Source organism: Lepus europaeus, chromosome 12, assembly GCF_033115175.1.
Source record: "Lepus europaeus isolate LE1 chromosome 12, mLepTim1.pri, whole genome shotgun sequence".
Lineage (NCBI taxonomy): Eukaryota > Metazoa > Chordata > Mammalia > Lagomorpha > Leporidae > Lepus > Lepus europaeus.
Window position 1 is genome coordinate 80,066,579 of NC_084838.1, and position 23,865 is coordinate 80,090,443.

Here is a 23,865-nt window from a genome sequence, read left to right on the forward strand (position 1 = left end):
AGGATTCTTATGTTTCAAGTACACAGCTAAAATGTGGTACATTGAGAGGCATTAATTCTTATGGGCCCTTGCCTACAAATTTAAGAAATGAAGGAGCTGACTCCTGATCAGTTATAAGGTACGTGAGGGACTTCAAAAATTCATGAAAAATGTCATTTGTGTTTCTCAAGTGGGAGAGGAGCAGATGGAATTGTTTTTATTGGCAGAAATTGCACCCAGGAATGAGTTATATGCATGACCAGCACTCATCATGACTGTCACGATGGGAAGCACAGATTGAGAGCTACTTAGTCACACCTTCATTCACCTTTCTCCTTCCACTTGTACATTCAGAGAAGCCCAGCTGGGCAGTTAAGCAAAGGTAGTTTATATTTCTTTTCATATTTCTTTTTTTCATATATATTATTTGTTCAGTTTGTCCTGACTTCATTTTTTTAAGATGAGCAAATTTCATGTATTTCTTATATACATACTCCCACACACCTCCTCCTTCCTTTCTTAATCTTTCTTTTAATTTTTACAATAACATACTTTCAGTTCATCTTATAATCATAAGATTAACCCTCCACTAAGTAAGAATTCAACAACTAGTAAGAAAAACAGTGTTCATCAACAGTAGAGACAAGGGCTGTAAACAGTATGGTACTTTGCCCCAGCTGTAGAGAATTCACCTTTATATTATTTTCTATCAACAATCTCCACAAAAGCCTTTTACTGATTATCACTATGAGTCAGGCACTGTACACACTTTCCACTTATTTATCAATGTGCCTGAAATATGTACATTAGCCTTCATATTTTTATAATTGTGATCATGTAATTATTCCAAAATTGTAGCAGAGCTGAGCTATAAGGCATCGTCTATCTGGATTCAAAGTTTATACTATTTTTTTCACTTTGAGGGAGACTTTGCAAATATTTTTATTTTGAAATGTATTTTGTTGTATTTCCTGAGGATGATTTGATCAGGTTATTGATACAATGAGCAATTATATATTTCTTTGACAGTAATTCTAATCAGGGAATTATTTCCCATTTTATCATGTGTTACTTTTCTTTTAAAAAAGACTTTATTTATTTATTTGAGAGGTAGAGTCACATACAGAGAGAGGGAGAAACAGGTCTTTCAATCGCTGGTTAAGTCCCCAAATAGCCACAGTGGCTGGAACTAGACTGATCTGAAACCAGGAGCCAGGAGCTTCTTCTGGGTCTCTCATGCAGGTGCAGGGACTCAAGCACTTGGGCCATCTTCTACTGCTTTCTCCGGGCATAGCAAAAGCTGGATTGGAAGTAGAGCAGCTGGGACATGAACTGGTTACCATATGGGATGCCAATGCCCCAGTGGGAGGCTTAACTTACTATGTCACAGTGCTGGCCCCCTCATGTATTACTTTTGATTAAGTTATTTAATTACATATTTAATGCTCTCTAAGATGTCTAATGTACCAAAATTTTAATATGTACTGTAACTACATGCTTTTGAGCTTTTGTACAAGTTAAAAACTATGAGGCCTGTGTAAGAATACATTTTTAGAGCCATTGGGTGGAACTAACCATCTTGTACACCAAACACAGGGAAAGCATGTGTTTACAACAGTCTTTCAGCTGAACTGAATGGAAAATGGGAATAAATGGGATGTGGAATAAATTTTCTAGAGGTTGAGACCTTTTCCCCCTAGTAAGAATATAGTTATATTGCTCTATAGTTAGAGCAATTCCTTCACAACTCTTGCCTTCTGTTTCAATGAAATCTTGGATTTCTGTGAAATTCAGTCATTCAAATAGTTACTATAGAAAGTCATTTTCAGCACAACATTCTATACTATGTAAGTTACAATCTATTCTAGATGTATATGTAGGCATGTGAAATTCTTTATATTTTTGAGTGATAAATTATTGAAATATTTAAATGGAAAACATATATACTGAGAGGCCTTCTCAAATTCTTTTCAGAGTAAAGTTGGTTAAATATAAGTACACATATACTCTATTTATGAAAAACATATATAATTATAAAACTAGTAGAATTACTTTTAAGGAAACAACTATTTAATCTTACAAAAACTTCAGAAATATTAATTTCTAATAAATGTCAGAATCATCAAAAATATATCTCATTTAAATAGAATGAGCTTTCATTATTGATTAATAAATAAGCAAATTCTGAGTTCCTGTCATTCATGCTCAAGGTATGTTTCTAGGCACTGTAACTATTGACAAAGAGAAAGACTTTTCCCTCATTGAACTTACATACAAATGTGTTAAGAAGGATATGGTCAGGTAGGAATGATCATAAATAGAAACAAATAGTGAAAATGATTATGAATTGTAGTAAGTGGTTACTCCATATCTAACAAGCTTTCTAATCATCTTTGTCCTCACTCTCTGTTCAATCTCTAAATAAATAGGGAAAGATATTTTAAAATTTATTTTAAATATATTCTTGTTAATTTATGTAAGAGGTGAAGATAGAGAGGAAGAGAGCTGTCATCTACTGGTTCATTCCCCAAATACCTGTGATGGTAGGGCAGAGGCCAAAGTCAGGACCTGGGAGCCCAGAGCTCAATCCAGGTCTCCAACGCAAATGGTAGGAACCTAGTTACTGGAGCCACCACTGCTGCATCTGAGAGTGCATTAGCTGCAAGCTGGTGCCAGAAATTGAACCTAAGTACTCTGATTTGGGATACAATCATTTTAATTAGCATCTTAACCTCTAGGCTAAACGCCCACTATTGAACAGCTTTTTAATGTGGCTTTAAGGGAACAACAATTTTATCAACAATCATTTAACAAATTTACTGAATTTCAACAATGCACTGTCCAGTATTTGGCAGAATTAAGAGTGGGTCTTAACCTATTGAATGGGAAAAAGTTGGAAGCATTCCCACTGAGATCCAGAACCAGACAAGGATGCCCACTCTCACTATTGCTATTCAATATAGTCCTGGAAGTTTTAGCCAGAGTCATTAAGCAAGAAAAAGAAATCAAAGGAATACAAATTGGAAAGGAGGAAGTCAAACTATCCCAATTTGCAGATGACATGATTCATATATAGGGGATGCAAAAGACTCCACTAAGAGACTATTGGAACTCATATAAGAGTTTGGTAAAGTGGCAGGATATAAAATCAACACACAAAACTCTCCAGAACCTTTGAATACAGAGACAATGCCCTGGCTGAGAAAGAACTTCTAAAATCAATCCCATCCACTATAGCGACAAAATAATCAATACCTTAGAATAAATTTAACCAAAGATGTCAAAGACCTCTACAATGAAAATTACAAACAATTAAAGAAAGCAATAGAATATAACACACAAAAATGGGACAAATCTTTCATGTAATGGATTGGAAGAATCAACATCATTAAAATGTCCATACTACCAAAAGCTATTTACAGATCCAATGTGATACCAAAAAAAATACCAAGGACATTCTTCTTAGATATAGAAAAAATGATGCTGAAATTCATATGGAAACACAGGAGACCTTGAATAGCTAAGAAATCTTATACAACAGAAACAAAGCTAGAAACATCACAATGCGAGATTGCATGACACACTACAGGCCAGTTATAATCAAAACAGCCTGATACTGATCCAACAACAGATGGATACACCAGTGGAACAGAACAGAAATGCCATAAATTAACCCACACATCTACAGCCAACTTATCTTTGACAAAAGAGCTAAAATCAATCCCTGGAGCAAGGAGAATCTCTTCAACAAATGGTTCTGGGAAAACTGGATCTCCACATGCAGAAGTATGAAGCAAGACCCCTATCTTACACCTTATACAAAAATCCACTCAAAATGGATAAAAGACCTAAATCTGTAACCAAAACTATCAAATTATTGGAGAAAATTTTGGGAACCCTGTAAGATACTGGCACAGACAAAGCGTTCTTAGAAAAGATCCCATAGGCACAGGCAATCAAAGCCAATATTGACAAATAGGATTGCATCAAATTGAGAATATTCTGCACTGCAAAGAAAACACTCAGCAAAGTGAAGAGGCAACCAACAGAATGGGAGAAATTATTTAGAAACTATGCAACTAATAATGAATTAATAACCAGAATATATAAAGAGATCAAGAAAACAACAACAAAACAAACAACTCAGTTAAGAAATGGGCAAAGGACCTAAAAAGGCATTTTTCCAAAGAAGAAATCCAAATGGCCAACAGACTCATGAAAAAATGCTCAGGATCACTAACCATCAGGGAAATGCAAATCAAAACCACAATCAGATTTCACCTCACCTCTGTTAGAATGGCTATCATACAGAATCAACAAACAAAAATGTTGGTGAGGATGTGCGGAAAAAGGTACCCTAATTCACTGTTGGTAGGAATGTCAACTGGTATAGCCACTGTAGAAGACAGTATGGAGATGCCTCAGAAATCTGAATATAAACCTTCCATATGACCCAGCCATCCCACTCTTGGGAATCTACCCAATGGAAATGAAATCAGCATTTTGAAAGAGGTATCTCTACTCCCATGTTTATTGCAGCTCAATTCACAATAGCTAAGATAAAGAATCAACCCAAATGCCTGCCAACTTAAGACTGGATAAAGAAATTATGGGATATGTACACCATGAAATACTACACAGCGATAAGAAAAATGAAATTCTGTCATTTGCAACAAAATAGATGATACTGGAAAACATCATATTTAGTGAAATAAGCCAGTCTCAAAAGGACAAATACTAGACATTCTCCCTGATCTATGATAACTAATAGGGCACCTAAAAAGTAATCTATATATGTGAAATTAACAATTTGAGATGCAATGGCTTTTTTTCTTTTTACAGGCAGAGTGGATAGTGTGAGAGAGAGAGAGACAGAGAGAAAGGTCTTCCTTTTTGCCGTTGGTTCACTCTCCAATGGCCGCTGCGGCTGGCTCATTGCGCTGATCCAAAGCCAGGAGCCAGGTGCTTCTCCTGGTCTCCCATGCGGGTACAGGGCCCAAGGACTTGGGCCATCCTCCACTGCCTTCCCAGGCCATAGCAGAGAGCTGGCCTGGAAGAGGGGCAACCGGGATAGAATCTGGCACCCCAACCGGGACTAGAACCCGGTGTGCCGGCGCTGCAAGGCGGAGGATTAGCCTGTTAAGCTATGGCGCCGGCTAAGATACAATGACTTTGAACAGCTCTTGTCCCAACTGTTGAATAACAGCTTTTTAAATACAATTTGTTGAACTCCTTGCTTAGTATAGAGTTAGTCATATATGTATAAAGTTAATTGGAACTAGATCTTGGTAAAAAAAAAAAAAAGAATGGGAATAGGAGAGGGAAGAGGAAAAGGGGTGGGAGTGTGGATGGGAGGGCGGGTACAGTGGGAAGAATGACATATTTCTAAAGTTGTATTTATGAAATATATGAAGTTTGTATTCCTTAAATAAAAAGGTTTCTGGGGAAAAAAAAACAATAAATTACAAGACCAAAATTCAAAAAAACTCAAAATCTTAGCTCTAATGTTGTCAAGCAAGGTTCTAAAAATCTTGGTTCTTTTTTCTGTTAACTTTTAATTTGGATTTATGGCAGAGAAGAAAATCTGTTTTTGTTTCAACTGGAAACCATAAGTCTGCCTTATTAAGTATGCAATTCAAAGAGTATCTTTACATGTAATGTAATTATATTCAGCACCTTGTTTGTATCTAATATAATAATCATAGAAGTTTAGAGGTAAAATAATTATAAAATAAATTGGGTGAAGCTAGAATATGAATTTGTGGTGTCTAAGTGCTGATATTCTCCCTCTACAGATAAAGTATCTGAGAACCAGAAGTAGCCTACATTATGTTGATGTTGATGTTACTGTATTTTTTATATGTTTTAGAGATTTAGACGATCGTGTAAAAACCAAGGCTTGTCTTAGAATTTGCTAGAGTATATGGCTGCTTGCTTGGTATAATTTCAGAAGTCATATTTTTAAAAAAGCCAAAACACACAAAAATATGTCACCGAAATTCTTCCTCAGTGGCGAAAATGGTAAAATAGAAGGAAAAAAAAAAAAAAAAAGAAAGTGGGACTCAAGTCAAAGCCCGTAGTTTCCATTCTGATTCCAGTAAGACCTGGACCCATTTACTAGTGTACACTGAGGACTTACCTAATGACTTCCTCCTTTTTTTCTTTTTTGACTTAAAAATATCCTGGCTTTGGATCGGCACAGTGTGCCGGCTGTAGCAGCCATTTGGGGGGTGAACCACGGAAGGACGACCTTTCTCTCTGTCTCTCTCTCACACTAACTCTGCCAGTCAAAAAAATAAAATAAAAATAAATAAAAATAAAAAATATATGTGATAATTTCTGCTACAAAGGATGATATGAAATTCTGTATCACATTGGAACACCATGGGGTTTTACTGTCATGCCAGCCTAATCAAGGAGTCATATCTAACACCCATGGTTACACTCACGGATACACCTTATTAACCACATTGCCTTGCATATTTCTCTGTAGAAGCTGCATACTTGTATGCCCAGAAAAAATATTATGTACTGACTGTGATACCAACATTACTACTGAGACTTTAGATGAGATCATTGAATACACGTCAAGCTGGAGATCACAAGTCTTTCTCAGAAGTAAAGCTGATTTTTTTTTCCTAACAGAAGATTACAGCATCAAAATTATGATGTGATCGACCTGATAGACCTATTCTTCAGACTGGAAATAGCTTCAGAATAAACTTCATATTTCTTTCCTGGCATAAGAACACCTGAAAATACAAATCAAATTTGTCATTTAATTCCCTACCCCATACTTGTTTGAAAAAACAAACTGTGCTTCATATTCTAGCTTAACATAAAGATATTTATATTGGATTTAGTTAGCAGGTCATTTGATTGGTCTTTTCCCATCCAGAAATACTCAAACTTATCTGCTTGTCTTATTACCCATCTCTCTGGGAGAAAATTACATATGATGACAGACTACAAATTATTTTGCTTTAATAATAATAACCAGAGGAGAAGCAAAATGTTAACATTAATTTGAAGGGAATGCAAGAAAATTCAGGAAATATAATATTAATAAACTCAAGGTCTCATGTTAACACTTTGTTTTAGTACATTTATTATTTACTATGGAAGCAAAATTTATGATAGTGTAATGGAAAAAACAAATTGATCATTTTTGAGCACCTTACAGTTTATAGATTTTGTTGGCCATAGCTGGTAGATGTGATTATTGATTTTTTTCAGATGCACACTTTAATTTGCCTAGTTATTGTATATATCATAGTCCTAAAAACTTAATTTTATGGTTCTAATTGAGGGACTGTATAGCATCATGGTGAAGAAAGACCTAGATTTGGAGCCAAACACTTACAGATCAAATCTATTTGTCTCCACCATTTACTATTGTTATAACTGCCTCTGTAATCCTGGCTCCATAATTTACTAACTAGTTAACCTGTAAGCCCAAATTTCTGTACAATGGAGTATAGTAATTTTAACTCTTGGGAATTTGATCATGATTAAATTAGTTAATAGCCAGAGATCAGATAAGTGTCTGAAACAAAGATTCAGTAAATGTTAACTATTATTAACCAAGTCTTGTTTCCGTGAACTGCTGTATTTAAACTATTGTTTCCTGATCCATTCAGTGGTATTAGTAAATAAACTCTTCCAGGTCTCATTGACACTAGTAAGTTTTCAGTACACAGAATTTGCCATAAAGATTTGCTATTATTATTGTTATTATTATTACTACTACCCACTTTTGTTCCTTAGGAGAATCAATCACTCTTATCTCAGAGACTAAGTATATGATAATGCCTTTTTTAATCATTAATGCTCCTTCTGCCACACTATGCTAAGGTTTTGTGATTTGTTAGTGAATACCAATTTTAGTCAACCACCTCCAGCAGGATAGAATCACCAGAATAAATTGGGGGTAAAGAGGGAAGATTTTTTCCCTTTCATCTTTGTGATGAGACAGGGAAAGGTCCTATGGGGCATTGATGTAAACAAGTTGATCCATGTTTTTCACTTTCAGTGTCTTTGCTTGTCATTGGGTTTGCCCTCTGCCACTTGTAGGTATGCTGCATAAGGAACACTGTTTTTTGGATTCCTTGGTCTCTTCAGCCTAGGACTGGGTCTTTCCTAAAATCATGTTAATCTTAATGAAATTTGATTTCCTGAAATTCATTTTATTTATACTTAAGATTCTGTAAAGAATCTACCTCCAAATAAAAGAGTTGTGAAGCCACTTTCAAGTCAGAAAATTGGAGTTTGGAAGGTTTAGACTGTAATGTGTGTTTCAAAGCAAAATGGGAATGTGTGTGTTGGGAAGAGGAGATACTTTCTGAAGCCTCTTAATTTGAGTCTCTCTTTTGCAGTTAGGTACATTTTTACTCTGTGCACAGCTTAAAAGAAACTTATTTGTTAAGGGATGTGTATGGGTGCTGGAAGAAGATGTGCTATAGTGGTGATTAGAAGAGTAACACTGTACAAAGTAAAGTAGGAAGGAAGGGAGAGAGGGAAGGAGGGAGAAAGGTTTGGATCAGTGTCCTGTGCTTGGAAAACTTAGCCCAGATACCTAGAGAAGGAAGTTCTCCTCTAGCAAATATGTAACTGTGGTGACTAAGAGGCTGGGAGTATACTGCTTTCAATAAAACATGATGAGTGAGCCTGGCCGAGCTGTCCTTGGGCAGTCGTTACCAGAGAACACAGATAACAGCCATGAAATGATATGAAATCACTGGGAGCCAGGTAGCTGATCAGATGTCCTGGGAGGCAAGGATCTGCTTTAGAATTTCTGCAGACAAACCATTGCACCTGGGCACAGAAGTGGGGGCATCACCCACTCTTAGAAATCTTATACAGCTCTGTGTTCCTTTACAGAACTTATAAAACTATACCTCTAGAGATGAACTCAAGTTTCTCTTTTCTGCTTAAAGAGAAACAAATACTCAGATTTCAAAAATCCTTGATTTCTTCCAAAATATCCATTTGGACATTAACTTCCTTTTATGTTCCTAGAAGAAACTACCTTTGTGTTATAGGAATGAGTAAAATGGCACGTAAAGAATAGACTAACTTCCGGAAGTAGAGGCATTATTCCCATGGAAGGTTGACCTCATCTTCGGAAGTAGAGGCTGGAATTTTCACCACCTGAACCTCCCTTCTCCAATAACATTGTCTCCCTGCTAGTAATGTTTCAAAGCCTGAGTGCTCAAGACAGCTGCTGCCACTAGAGGCCTTTGGCCAAATGAGGCAGGTGGAAGAGAATGTTCATTTATTTTTTCTTGAGTAACTGCAAATTATAATTGGGAAGATTGAGAAAACTTCCAACATGATACTGAGTCTTAAGTGATCCTCAAAGAATTTTGGTTTTTGTAAATCTATGAAATCTCAATCTGACACTTAGATCTCCTGTCTCTTCCTTCCACTGTCCTGTCTTCTTCATCTTCCTCCCCTTCTTCTTCTTTGCCTTCTCTTTATGCTTCCATTCTTTGCTAAAAAAGGATGTTTTCACTTGTTTCTCAGTCATTAAGAATTGCACAGATCACTTCTCGCAGTTTGGGGCAGGTGGAAGTGAGCAGAACATTTTTGCCTACCACCTCCCAATTAATTCCCCAAAGCTGAAGTCTTTTTTTTAAAAAAAATTATTAATTAATTAATTTATTTTTGACAGAGCTATAGACAGTGTGAGAGAGAGACAGAGAGAAAGGTCTTCCTTCCGTTGGTTCACAACACCCCCCCCCCCCCAGATGGCTGCTACGGCCAGTGCGCTGCGCTGATCCGAAGCTAGGAGCCAGGTGTTTCCTCGTGGTCTCCCATGCGGATGCAGGGCCCAAGCACTTGGACCATCCTCCACTGCACTCCTGGGCCACAGCAGAGAGCTGGACTGGAAGAGGAGCAGCCCGGTCTAGAACTGGTACCCATATGGGATGCCAGCGCCGCAGGCAGAGGATTAACCAAGTGAGCCACGGCACCAGCCTGAAGTCTTTTTTTTTTTTTCCTAAAGCCATGTTCATTCCTCTCTGCCTCCAGCCCCGGTGCTTAACATTTGCCCATGACTTCTCATCCCATTTTGAATAAAGTCCTCTCTTTTTTACCTTGCTGTAAGAGGCCCTACACAATGTGGTTTGGCCTCTCTGGTCATGCCCACCTGGCATTCATGGCACTCCAATCACCCAGCCTTAGTTTTGTTCCTCAACAGCCCCAAGATCTTAACTCTCCAGATTATTTGTTTTTTCTTTTTTTCCGTATTTATATGAAAGGCAGACCAACAGAACAGTGATATAGAGATAGATAGATAGATAGATAGATAGAATGAAAAATCAATTAATTCTCCATCCACCAGTTCATTTCCCAAATGCTCCAGATCTTCCAGAAGGGTGGTCTGGACCCAAATACTTTTTTTTTAACTTTTATTTAATAAATATAAATTTCCAATGTACAGCTTATGGATTACAATGGCTTCCCCATCCCATAACTTCCCTCCCACCCACAACCCTCCCCTCTCCCGCTCTCTCTCCCCTTCCATTCACATCAAGATTCATTTTCAATTCTCTTTATATACAGAAGATCAATTTAGTATATATTAAGTGAAGATTTCAACAGTTTGCACCAACATAGAAGCACAAAGTGAAACATACTGTTTGAACACTAGTTATAGCATTAAATCACAATGTACAGCACATTAAGGACAGAGATCCCACATGAGGAGCAAGTGCACAGTGACTCCTGTTGTTGACCCAACAAATTGACACTCTAGTTTATGGCGCCAGCAACCACCCTAGGCTCTCGTCATGAGTTGCCAAGGCTATGGAAGCCTTCCAAGTTCGTCGACTCTGATCATATTTAGACAAGGTCATAAAAGACAGGGTGAGGATAGTAACCAATGATCCTGAGTGGCATTAACCAGGTCTGAACAATTGTACAGCATTAAGTGGGGAAGAGGACCATCAGTACACACAGGTTGGGAGTAGAGCCATTGGTGGTAGAGTAGAGGTTATGATTACAAAGGAATGGGGCCCAAGTACGCTAGACAGGGTCTAGAACAAAGGACAGAGTCATTATTACAGGAGCTAAGAAAGGTGCTGTCTAAGCTACAATTAAGTTTTCTGATTGAGAGACAAATAGAACCTCACAGAAGGGGCTTGATAATAATCTGGTGGGCTTTAGGCCTTGTAAGTTAAGAGGCCCAGACCTATCTATCTCTTCACATGGGGTACATCCCAAGGGAGGTGTGAACCTCCTAGGGGAAGGCACCTGTTGACTTCCATTACCTAGCTGGCCTGGGAGGAGAGCTGGCCAGGTAAAGGCAGGTGGCATCTCTAACAAGAAATTTACAGTTCTGCCTGCAATGTTGCTGACCCTACTTGGCCGTCCCCTCAGCTGCAGTGGTCACTTTGGAAGTTGGTCTGAGTGAATGGCTTTTCAGCTTAGAGCCAATAAGATCTGTGGCTCTGACCTGGGCATCCTTCGACTCCAGGGCAGGTCCATTTCCAGTGATCCAACTCTTGGCAGAGCTGCCAGGGCTCTTCACAAGCTGACTTCTGCTGAAGCCCAGGCTTACCACATTGAAAGCCACTGCAGTAGACTAGCCTGTTGGGACCCAAATACTTGAACCATCGTCTGTTGCCTCCCAGGGTACACATTAGCAGGAAGTTTGATCAAAAGCAGAGACAGGGCCAGCGCTGCGGCTCACTAGGCTAATCCTCCGCCCACGGCGCTGGCACTCCAGGTTCTGGACTGGTCTAGGCGCCGGATTCTGTCCCGGTTGCTCCTCTTCCAGTCCAGCTCTCTGCTGTGGCCTGGAAGGGCAGTGGAGGATGGCCCAAGTGCTTGGGTCCTGCACCGCATGGGAGACCAGGAGGAAGCACCTGGCTCCTGGCTTCAGATTGGCACAGTGCACTGGCCGTAGCAGCCATTTGGGGGGTGAACCAGCAGAAGGAAGACCTTTCTCTCTGTCTCTCTCTCTCACTGTCTAACTCTGTCTGTCAAAAAGGAAAAAAAAAAAAAAAAAAAGCAGAGGCAGGACTCAATCCCAAACGCTAAGATTTGGGACATGGGTGTCCCATATAGTGCTTAAATCCCCCTCCCCTCTCCATACCACAACATCTGCCCCGTGATTTTGTTCCTCCCCTTTCCTCTGGTTGAGCTGCCTCCCCCAACTATGAGCATTGATGCCTCATCCTCAAACTTCAGATTTCTCTTTGGGTTTCATCTTCTATGATATACCCTCCTCAACAAACCTATCAAAAGCAAACCCTGTCAATACTTTACTTTCCTATTATCAGACTCTTCTAGTTAGTAGTACACAATATTAGTACACATATGCATATCTACACACACATAATTTGTTTTCAAGAAACAATTCATGGAAAAGGCCTATTATGAGAAAACTATGCATGAATGCTAAGCATGTTTACATTGTATTCAATTCATCTTTTAAGTCCATTTCCCAAGAATATGTTGAAGTTTACTGGTATATCTTGCATGCTTGTTTTCACACCTCATAGGGATATATGCTATGTAAGAATAGCCAGCCCAACTGGCATTGTGACATTGTGCTTTGGCTCAAAGGTAATTCCTGGCAGAAGATCCTTGGTAAAGATGTTTGGAGTGAGAGAATGAATTGATTTCAGCTTCTCCACTGTCCCTGAAAATGCCAGTATTGAGGGAAAACAGCACTGGATGGACAGGTGGAAAACCATTGATAAGGGATGTGGGAAAGGTATTTGAAAAGGACATTGTTTGCCTGAGAGAAAGAGAGACAACTGCAGTAATAATCATAATGGTAGTTAACTTCTGGCCAGAGACCATAGCTAGCACTTTGCCTGTATTTGTTCATTTACCTGTGTTAACTCATCAAAGAACATTGCTTCTGCTGATGGCAGTCATAGCTGCCAAGCAAAAGGTAGCTCTCCCCAGGATACACTCAGAGGGGAAAGTCACCGTCTCCACAGGTGCATTTTCCATGCTCCCTGCCAAGGAGCATGTCCATCATGGTTAACGTGTCCTGTTCCTGAACAAAGAAAATAACACTAGAGCATGTAAATGTGCAGAGGACACATGCATCCGAATCAGCAGATTTATCTTGGAGGGTCACCAGTATTGAGCTTTTGTTCTGTCTTGCTTTGATCTCCCCTGCAACCCTTTTGTTTTCTTTGTCATAGGCCAGTTCGGCTCCTCAGTGGCCTCCTACTTCCTCTTCCTGAGATGGATGTATGGAGTAAACATGGTTCTCTTTATCCTGACATTCACCCTCATCATATTGCCAGAGGTGAGAACTGGCTTTCAGTTTTTACAAAAGGTGTTGAAAAAAGTTTCTCATGGAATCGATCATTCTCCTAGAATAATTTGTATCTCTTCTTTCAGTGTAGAATTGCTATCTGGTTACATTTACCTCTTAGAATCGGAGGACTTATGACAAGGTTAACCTTCACGACGGTGCTCATGGGCCAAAGGTCCTGGTCCTTTCCCCAAAGAGTGTGTGAGCCTGCGATGATGGATAGCAAATGTCCTGTGTGTATTTAAATGCGTGTTTTATGTGGAAAAGTTCATGGTTTCTCTCAGATTCTCAAGGTGGTCCCTGAGCCTAATGTTAAGAACCATTGCTGAAGAGGAAGCCTTGATACCTTGTGAGTTGTTTTGATTCATTTTGCCAAATTGGCTTTTAAAGCAATGCTTCTTAATGGAATTCAAAGCATCTAGCTTTTTTATACTGAAGAGACATAAAATGAGCACACTCTCTTCCCAAATGTAAAAGTGGCCCAGATACATACACATGCAAACACACACACACATGCACATGTGCAGTGGGGTGAGGTGGGGTGGGGACTTTTAGGAACAAAGTCAGAAAATAAAACAATCTGCTCAAAGCTGTCTTTGAGCCCAGGTAAGGACAAAAATCAAGTGATGGTGGGGTCTTTGAATGTTTACCACAGAAGTTGAGTTAGATTTTATTGATCCTAGAAAAGTACCATTATTTCAGTAGTAATTTTTCCAAGGCAGAATTGGCAATAGACACAATCTGATGTTTTCTGTGACTTCTTAATCTTCATAGCTTCAAATCAGTGCCTGCTTCTGTACCAGATCTCCTCATTAGCATAATAGTATTAGCTATTAACGGTGCCTTGTATTCAAAAGGGGTTTTAGCTTTTAATAGTGGAAATGCGCTAGCATTTCTTTTACTTACCGAGCCTCACAATAGACTTCAGAGGTTGACATTAGAAGAATTTTTCTCCCCCCATTTGAAGCATATGAAAACCGAGTGAACATCTCAGAGAGTTTGGAGAGTTTTGTGTGTGTGTATGTGTGTGTGTGTGTGTGTGTTTTATTAAGTGATTCTGAAATAGGACCCATGATTTGATCTTCTTCCCAATATTTTGCACTCTAATTCACTAGATTTATAATCCCTGAGATAATTCTGGAAGTCTAAGGCTGTGTGGCTCATCATAGGCAGAGGATGTAGATCTGAAGTCCTGTAAACTTTCAGGTAGTGCAAAATTTTCTGTGTATTTCATTCATTTCAAAGTAACCCTAGCTTTGGTTTAGCTGTCTCTCTAAGGAAGCCTGGAATTCCTCCACTGTTTCACTGGCCACTGTGATAGTGTCAGACACAGGTGTAAATAGAGTTTGATCAGTCACAGTTACTTTCTCTCACACCATGCTGCCTCCTTGTGGAGGAAATTAAAGGCTCTCACTAATTCGTTTGAACTCTGAAAATACAGAATCTCTCCCATGCAGTAGATACAATGAGTATATGTAGGATGGAATGTATTCTGGGAGCTAGGACACATATTGGCTTAGAATGCTTTTTTTAGAGGTTTGAGTTAAATGTTGAGGGACATCCTATTTCCTTGGGGATGATTACTAACTCCAGAGTAAGAACCAAAGAGGATAAGGACAGGTACCCTGCAGGTGAGTCTTGAAGAACCACCAGTGGCCTTGGCTGTTCATCTGCTGGCAACAAGGCCATGTTTGTTCCCTGCCACTTCCCAGCATCCTCAGCACCCTTTGAGGTATGTGTCCTTTTACCCTGAGCTCACGTGTTCCTTAGCAAGTCTGACACTTAATCTCATGTGTCTTCTGTGTCCCCAGCTGAGATGAGACAGACTTGTAGAACCCATTTCTATTCTGTTCCTACCCAGGAAGCCAGAAGGACTGAAGGGTTGCTGTGGAAGATGGTGCAGCATGTGTAGCAGATACAGGGCCTGATTTCTAGACCTTGCCCAGGCAAAGTCTGCACTTAGGCTTCAAACTGTATTCATTCTCTGCCCCCAGCTCCAGGGCAGGGAAGCTTCCATGTGACATAAGGAGCAGCATGTGTTTGGCAAGCCCTGGGGCCTAAGAGGTGTTTTTCCCCCTTCTCATCAATGTGCTTTCCTGTGACCCTATTCTTGCCCTGTAGGGGCCAGCTGTTCTCCAGTGCTATTTTCCCCCTATGTGATTCTCCCCTAATAGGGTAAAACAAATTTGGGGCACTTGCCCTGAATTAGGGATCAAGTTGATAGCACAATCAGATGCAAGTACTCCCACTTACTATCCTCAAATTAGACAGTTTGTGTTCTTGAGGCCTCCCTTCCTTGACTTGTGGGAGAGAATCCCTGGACCCCTAGCCCTCGGAGGTATTTCCATCTGCAATTGTGAATAGGACAGTTCTGCTGAACACAACTGTGGTCCAAGAAGTCAACTCTCCTTTCCAGACATGCGCTACATCAGCCCAGTTTGGAGTGGTGGTAGAAGTGGAGCTTCTTAGCAAACCTCCTGGGAGATGTGGTGGGCCCAATGCTGGTGGTCCACTGAGCTCATGATGTTGGGTCCTCAGCACTCCCTTTGTTCTTAACTCTGGATTTAGTAGTCGATTCTCAGAAAATGGGACCCCACATGGAGACTCGAAGAGTCCCCACGAAAAAGTTTCAGAAGTGCTTTTAAACAAAACCATTTGTGATCCCATGTGTGGCTCAGACTTCGTTTCCAGTTATTAATGCTTTCTTTACTTCTCCTTCCAGTACCTCTGGGGTTTGCCATATGGCAGTTTACCTAGGAAAACGGTTCCCAGAGCTGAAGAGGCATCGGCAGCAAACTTTGGTGTGCTGTATGATTTCAACGTAAGTGTCCCTACACAGCAGTGTTGGAAGAAGGATGGGTTTTTCCTTGCATTGTTTTGAAACCCTGTGGCCTCTTCTGCCAGGGCTGGCTAAGACATTTTAACCTGCCTCCTGTCTAAAAAGGAATGAAAGAAAGAAAAGAAAAAATATATAGACATATAGATGGGAATAAATAGTAGGTCTGTGACAATGTGATTAAATGGGAAAGCACACTGCTGAATGAAGGTGAGCTCAGAGCTTAAAGATGAAGCAAATAGTCTTATCTCTGGATTTGGAAAAGAATAAAGGAAGAGTTTGAAGATGTGCTTTTTGGAAAATCTTATTGGGTTCTTAGGGAATTAGAACTTTTATACTTTGTATTAATGTCTTCACTTCTCAAAAAAACCTTCTTTTTAGTATTAGTCAATAGTACTAAATAAAGCTAAATATAAAAAACCAAGAAATACTAAATTCTAATTTTCAAATAATACCAAAGCAAGTATTAATGCATTTTATTACCAAAATGACAATTTTGCATTCTAGCACCAAAATGATCATTATCCCTATTGAAAAATCATTTGGGAGCAATTAAAGTCTCTGACAACAGTGCAATTCCACACACTATTTTTAAAATAGTGAACAGATGAGAGATGTTTGAGAGCTTAAGGGTGGAAAAGTTTCAAGAAAGAGATTGGGGAATTAATAATTCAAGGAATTTTGGGAGGATAGCAAGTGGGAATAAGATTTTATTTAGATTATAGCATGAATGAGGAAAGCAACCAGACCTCCTATTCATAGTATTGAAATGTCTATTTCACAGTTGTTTTGATTTAGACTCTTATCCTTCCTAAATCATGAACTTCCTAAAGAAGGGATTAGATCTGCTACATCTTCTTTTCCACCCCTAATCCAGTACTCACCCAATAGAGGCTTAATAAATTTTATTCACTGACAATCCCAGATTGACAGGATTTGTGGAGCCTTGAGATAAGAACTACAGAAATCAATTTCTGTGTTCAAGACCAGAACATGCAAGCTTTAAGGAAGGTTTCTAGTCTCTTAAGTGAACAAAGCAAGTCATAGAACAAGAATAAAACCCGGTGGCAGACATTGTTTTAATTGTTTAACCTTCACTCATCTCTGTCAGTTGAACTTTTCATTTCAATTTGGCATTTATTTACCAAATATAAACATGGCACTTGTTTTACAAAGATGACATGGTGCTTGACCTTGTAGTACTCATAATAATAGGAGAAAGATAGAGAGGCAGCTGGTTCACAGTATGGTGTCCACAATATGATTAGCAAAATTAAAAACAAAAGCAGTTACTCAGGAGCCCTGAGTAAGTGGTTACTAATTCTGTTTGGGAGCCTTGGGTTTCTTAGAGGATGTGGTCTCTGGATTAAATTTTACCTTTTTTCAGAAGTTTTATTGAGGCATAATTTAGAGACTATAATATTCACCCCATGTAAGGGTATAGTTCAATAATTTTCAGTAAACATACACAGCTGAACAGCCATCATCACAACCCAATTTTAAGATATTTCAGTCACCTCCCTTGAAGCTCCTTTCTGCTTGTTTGCAATCAATCCCTTTTCCCAACCCCAGTCTCAAGCAGCCACTGGTTCTACATTCTGCCTCTACAGTTTTGCATTTTATACAAATTCATTTCATATTATAAAAGAAATAATATGACATTTAGTCTTTTGAGTCTGGTATCTTTCACTTAGTAGTATGTTTTTGAGGTTCATCTCTCCTGTTACATGTGTCAGTTATTTGTTTTTATTTTTGATTGCAGAGTTGTCTTGCATTGCATGGCTATACTCTCTCCTGTTTATCCATTCACCAACTGATGGATATTTACATTGTTCTCAGTTTTTTTTTTTTTTGCTTATTTTAAATAATGCTGCTGTGAATATTTGCACACATATCTTTATGTGGACATATGCTTTCTATTTTGTTGGGTAGATGTGTAGGACTTTCTGAATAAGTATATGCTTAAATTTTTAAGGAATTGCTGGTTTTTCAGTATGGCTGTACTATTTAATATTGCCACCAGCACTATATGCAGATTTCAGTTTCTGCCTATTCCTTAGAATTGATAGTATTAGTTTTTATGTATTACGTAGCCTACTATGTTAGAATTGTAATCATATCTCTTTCTGTTTTTAATTTTATTACAGTCTTTCTATGATTTTTGAAAGCAATATGAAATGACAAAATCAAATGAATCAACCTATTTAGCATCTCAATATTAGACATTTTAGTGACAACATTTGAGACATAAGCAATATTGAAATGTACAGCACTCAGTTATTAGCTTTATTCACCATGTTGTGTAATAGAACTGAAAAAAAAAAAAAAACTACACAATTAAACTTACTCCTTACCCAATTGAAGCTTTCTACCCTTTTATTATCATTCCCCTAACGACCCAGCCTCTGATAACCACCATTCGCTTTGCTTTGATGAGTTCAATTGTCTTAGATTCTACACTTAAGTGAAAATGTACAGTATTTATCTGTCAGCATTTGACTTATTGCCCTTAATTGCAACCTCAGGACCCCCTACATGGTGGGATTTTATCTGAGACTGAACTTGGGAGCGCTCTCCCATGTAAAATGGGGGAAAATCATAGTAGCTACTTCAGACAGCCTCAAGTGAGATAATATGTCAAAGACCATAGAGTGCACAGCATATTGCACATGGTAAATATTCTTTTTAAAAAAAAAGCCATAGCTTTTCTAAAGGCAAACAGCTCTTAGACAGAATTGAGGTACAGGGATGACAGTGTTATAAAAGGCTATAATCGTGGATAGAGCAAGGTCATAAAAGGTCTTTTACATGAAATAAGGTTAGTAGTAAGTGTATTCTGAACTTAATGAGGAGCCACTGAATGAGTCCAGAAAGGAAATGATGAGATTATCAAACCCATGCCATGCCCCACATTCTGAATTAGGGAAACTTTGAATCTTAGGAGTGTGATCAGTTTCATGGCTTATGAGGGGCTCCTAGTCTGATGTTCTTTCTGCATCCTGTATCCAATCAGTAATATTCCTGGTATAATCTCCAACGCCGTTCTTACTCACTGCTCCTGAAATGTTGACTGACTCAGTTTAATATATATTTATCTCAAAGGGAAGAAGGTGTCATGATTGGATCACATTTTCACCTTTGTAATGAACTTGCCATTCTCAGCTTCTCAAATAGCATGAGAAATTCACTATTTCCCCCTGCCTGACTTGTTTACTTGATTCTCTAAACAATGACCTCATAGAAGTGCCCAGTCTGTTTTATAAGATGATCACAGTAGATAGCTGAGTATTCCATATGTCATGACCCCATAGATAAAACCACTGACCAAACATCCTTAAGGTCCCTAAAAACTCATAATCTTGATTTTTCAAAGAACCAGACATACCAGGAGGAAGAGAGAAGTTTTAAGCCCAGGACTGAGATGATTTTGGTGGTAAAATATTCTAAAGGTGCCGTTGTTGATTTGTTTCTTTTAAGATGGTTAATATGTTAGTTTAGCTAAGCCATTCTATATAGATGCAAGGGAAGAGAAACCAAAACATATTGAAAATCTACATTTAGAAAGCACTGTAAAAATAGATCCATGTATGACCTCTTGTTGTAGAGGAAAGGATAAAAAAGAGTCAGAAAATTTTGGCATCGGGAGTGGGAATTGTGAGGGATTACTAATCTATTGTGTTTTTCTTGGGAATCTTGGAACTTCCTCTTCACCCCCATAGAAGCTCAACACCTAGTCACTTACAAACATGTATCATAATTTATTGGATTATATACAAATTCAACAAGTACCATGAGATATGTAAGGTCAATCAATCTTATGATTTCTCAGAGTCACAGTTTACCATTTACAAAGCACCATATATTTTACCATTTTATTGAGTGCCGAGTAATGAGTAATGAGTAATGATCAGGACAGAACTTTCTATTATTGAAATACTAAAACATAGGGAGATTATCTAATATGCATGCTATGAATCATATAGGAAGAAGTGATATCGTTTGATTTAGTAGAATTCAAAGAACGAGTTTAAGGCAGTAGGATGAGGATATCTTTGCTGGCAAGATACTTGAAGTCCCAAAGATGATGTAGGAATAATAAAGAGAAAGAGACTGTAGAGTTTGATAACCTTGCAAGGAGAAAAGGAGGCACTAAGGTGGCACTTGGAAGCAGCTTGAGCTGATATCAGATGATGAGCTCATCTAAGTAAATATTTGAATTGTGAATAAAGGGAAAGACATTCAACTTTTCTGCTTGAGAGCTCTTTGTATATTGCTTGTGGATGAACAGGGAGTCTACTTTGCCACCTCTTTTCTGCTTGTCTTCGTAGATGTGGCAGGTGGGGGAAATTCGAGAAGGAGCAAGAGTAGAGAGTTACCACCTATGATGTTCTAAGCAGGCACATACATTAACTCTTTATAACAACTTGTCAAGATGAAGTTGATTAGTATTTTTACAGTTGAGGGAATTGGGATTCAGAGAGGTCAGTTAATTCGTCAATAAGAACACAGATAATTAAACATTGGGATTCTAACTACAGTCTGACTGACATTGATGTCAAATTTTTGCTGTAATGTATCATCCCCTGACTATTCCTTCTACCATATCCTCTTCACATCCCATCTTTGAAACGTCTCCTGAGAGGAGATAGTTCAGAGACATTTTGAATGTTAATAAACAGGAGTTCACATCCTTGTATACTCAGCATCACCAACAACTCTTTTGAGAAATGAGCTTCCAAAGTAAGAGAGCATCTTCTGGAACATAGCTAAGTTTCTTCATCTTATATTGTACTGTCCACATTTAGGAGTGATATTTTTGTGATTCACACATGGAATAACACATGTTTTCTTTGGGGATTATTTCTGTGGTTTAAATACATTTTTATTTTCAGGGAGTTCTTTTGAAGAATGACTCATTTCAGGTCTCTTTAGAAGTAAACATCAAAGGGACAAATATCATATGTTTTCCCTGATTGGTGACAACTAACCGAGCACCAAAAAGGAAACCTATTGAAGTAAAATGGACACTATGAGAAACAGTGACTTGACCAGCCCTTTCCTGACTGTTGAGGAACAACTCACTACTTTATCCTTTTTAGTATTTTTTTGCTCTACTTAATACTATTTGTTGAACTATTTAATTAACACACAATTATTCTTAGGTGTTTAAATTTAACTAAAAAGTGATCCCTGTTAAATATAAGAGTGGGAATAAGAGAGGGAAGAGATGTACAATTTGGGACATGCTCAACCGGACTTGCCCCAAATAGTAGAGTCAGAAATGTGCCAGGGGATTCCAATTCAATCCCATCAAGATTGCATGTACCAATGCCATCTCACTAGTCCAAGTGATCAGTTTCAGTTCTCCATTGATCATAATGATAGGATTAGGAGTCAAAGGGATCACATAAGCAAGACTAGTGTCTGCTAATACTAACTGGTAGAATTAAAAAGGAGAGAATGATCTAACATGGGAAGTGGGATATACAGCAGACTCATAGAATGGCAGATGCCCTAAACAGCACTCTGGCCTCAGAATCAGCTCTTAAGGCATTCAGATCTGGCTGAAGAGCCCATGAGAGTATTTTAGGCATGGAAAGCCAAGACACTCTGGAAAAAAAAATGACCTAAATGAAAGATCTCTGTGAATGAGATCTCAGTGGAAAGAATGGGCCATCAAAGAAGGAGGTACCTTTCTCAGATGGGAGGAGAGAACTTCCACTTTGACTATGACCTTGTCTGAATAAGATCGGAGTTGGCGATCTCAAAAGGCTTCCATAGCCTTGGCAACTCATGACAAGAGCCTAGGGAGATTACTGACTCCATAAACAAGAGTGTCAATTTGTTAAGTCAACAGCAGGAGTCACTGTGCACTTACTCCCCATGTAGGATCTCTGTCCTTAATGTATTGTCCAATGTGAATTAATGCTATAACTAGTGCTCAAACAGTATGTTTCACTTTGTGCTTCTGTGTGGGTACAAACTGTTGAAATCTTTACTTAATATATACTAAATTGATCTTCTGTATATAAAGATAATTGAAAATGAATCTTGATGTGAATGGAATGGGAGAGGGAGTGGGAGATGGGAGGGTTGTGGGTGGGAGGGAAGTTATGGGGGGGGGGGAAGCCACTGTAATCCAAAAGCTGTATTTTGGAAATTTGTATTTATTAAATAAAAGTTGAAAAAAATTAAAGGAATGGTTTACTCTAAAAAAAAAGAAGTAGACATCAAAACCACATTACTTACAGAAGATATTTGGAGGGAAATGCTTGTGAAAGAGAAGAGAACAGGGAGAGGAGCAGGTGGTGAGAGCTTTCAGGTGGCAATGCAGGTCTGACACCTGTGAAGAAGAAGGAACCAAAGGCTGGGTAGGATATGTCTCAGACTGTAGTAGAACTCTGAAAACATCTTAGATGTCTTGGTGTTTAAATTGTATGCATTGAAGGAGTCCTATGTTGGTCAACTAAAACCCAGATCTATTTAGTTTCCACTACAATGCTTGATTGTTGTCTGGGGATAGTCTAGGGTATATGTGAGCTCAATGTGAACCCACTATGATCCACACTGGTGGATCCAAAGGGGTGGTGGCTGGAGGCTATCTCCAGAAGGAGATTTGAAAGGCATATTTATATGGCTTCTACAGGGGTCTGTGGGTCCTCCAAATGTGACTTAGCTCCTCCACTTTATATCAGAGCTAAATGTTGCTGTTGTTGTATTTTGTTTTCAGTAGGTTTCAAATACAGCCAGCATGGCTCTTTGTCACAACCATTGTTTGATTTAGGGCAGTGTTGGGTCAGCAGAAACTGAACTAGATTATGAAAAATACCTGAGAAATATGATCCCAAGCTAGATTGTTAAGCCTCCTGGGGGCAAATCCAGGATTATAAATTTGTAAATTCACTCAGATCTGCTGCTTTTCTTAGGAACAGAGATCATAATATGGAGATAGGGAAGGATGAGATAATCTTACTTGTAGTAAGATTCTTTTGAGGGCTTCATTGAGCAGGAGTGGGTTGCTTCCCAGGCCCGGAGTTCTGAGATTGACCATATTGGATAGTTGCCCATCCTTGACTCTCATTTTTGTTTAACTTCCTCAGTGTCCTGTGCCTGTCCCTCTGGTTAAATAGACTCAATACTTTGATTAAAAGAGGCATCTCACATTCTGTGTGAGGTCCTGTCTTCTTTCTTCATAAACTTCTTAATCTACTACTTCTGGACTTATGACATAGTTTATAGCCTGTAATAAGAGAGTTTTCTGTTTACTTTTAGCTTTCTTGGTATCCTCAACTTGTGGAATTGATTTCATAGGGTCTGAAGTCCTACCATTGTTTTCTTTGCTTTGGCAACAAATCTCATTTCTAAAACTCCCTTAAGCTACCCCTGATGAAACCAAAGGTGAACCTGCTTTTAGTAAATATTTTGAGATGTCTATGATGCCTTACTTAAAGTACATTCATTTTTTATGTGATCACATAAATTAGCCTTCTTTTCATTATTCAGTGAATGTTTATTGAGCATTTATAAGGTGCCAGGCATTAAGCAAAGGTGAGAAAAACCCACAAGACCTTTGTGCCCTCTGTAGCAAAAAGCCTAATGGAATAGTCAAATAATCACAAAAGTAAGTGTAGGCGCTGGCACTGTGGCGCAGTAGGTTAATCCTCTGCCAGCATTGCCAGCATCCCATATGGGTGTGGGTTCTAGTCCTGGCTGCTCTTCTCCTGATCCAGCTTTCTACCATGGCCTGGGAAAGCAGTGGCAGATGGCC

The 23,865-nt window shown here is 38.7% G+C and overlaps 1 protein-coding gene across 1 annotated transcript in view; it reads left to right on the forward strand.

The window, feature by feature from the left end:
- The window catches only part of TMC1 (transmembrane channel like 1), a 539,504-nt gene that overhangs the window by 443,722 nt on the left and 71,917 nt on the right, over positions 1 to 23,865 (forward strand). Inside the window, exons 10-11 of the mRNA XM_062208413.1 lie at positions 13,146 to 13,252; positions 15,984 to 16,082. Of these exons, the coding sequence (XP_062064397.1) occupies positions 13,146 to 13,252; positions 15,984 to 16,082 (206 nt within the window). The remainder of the gene's footprint in view (positions 1 to 13,145; positions 13,253 to 15,983; positions 16,083 to 23,865) is intronic.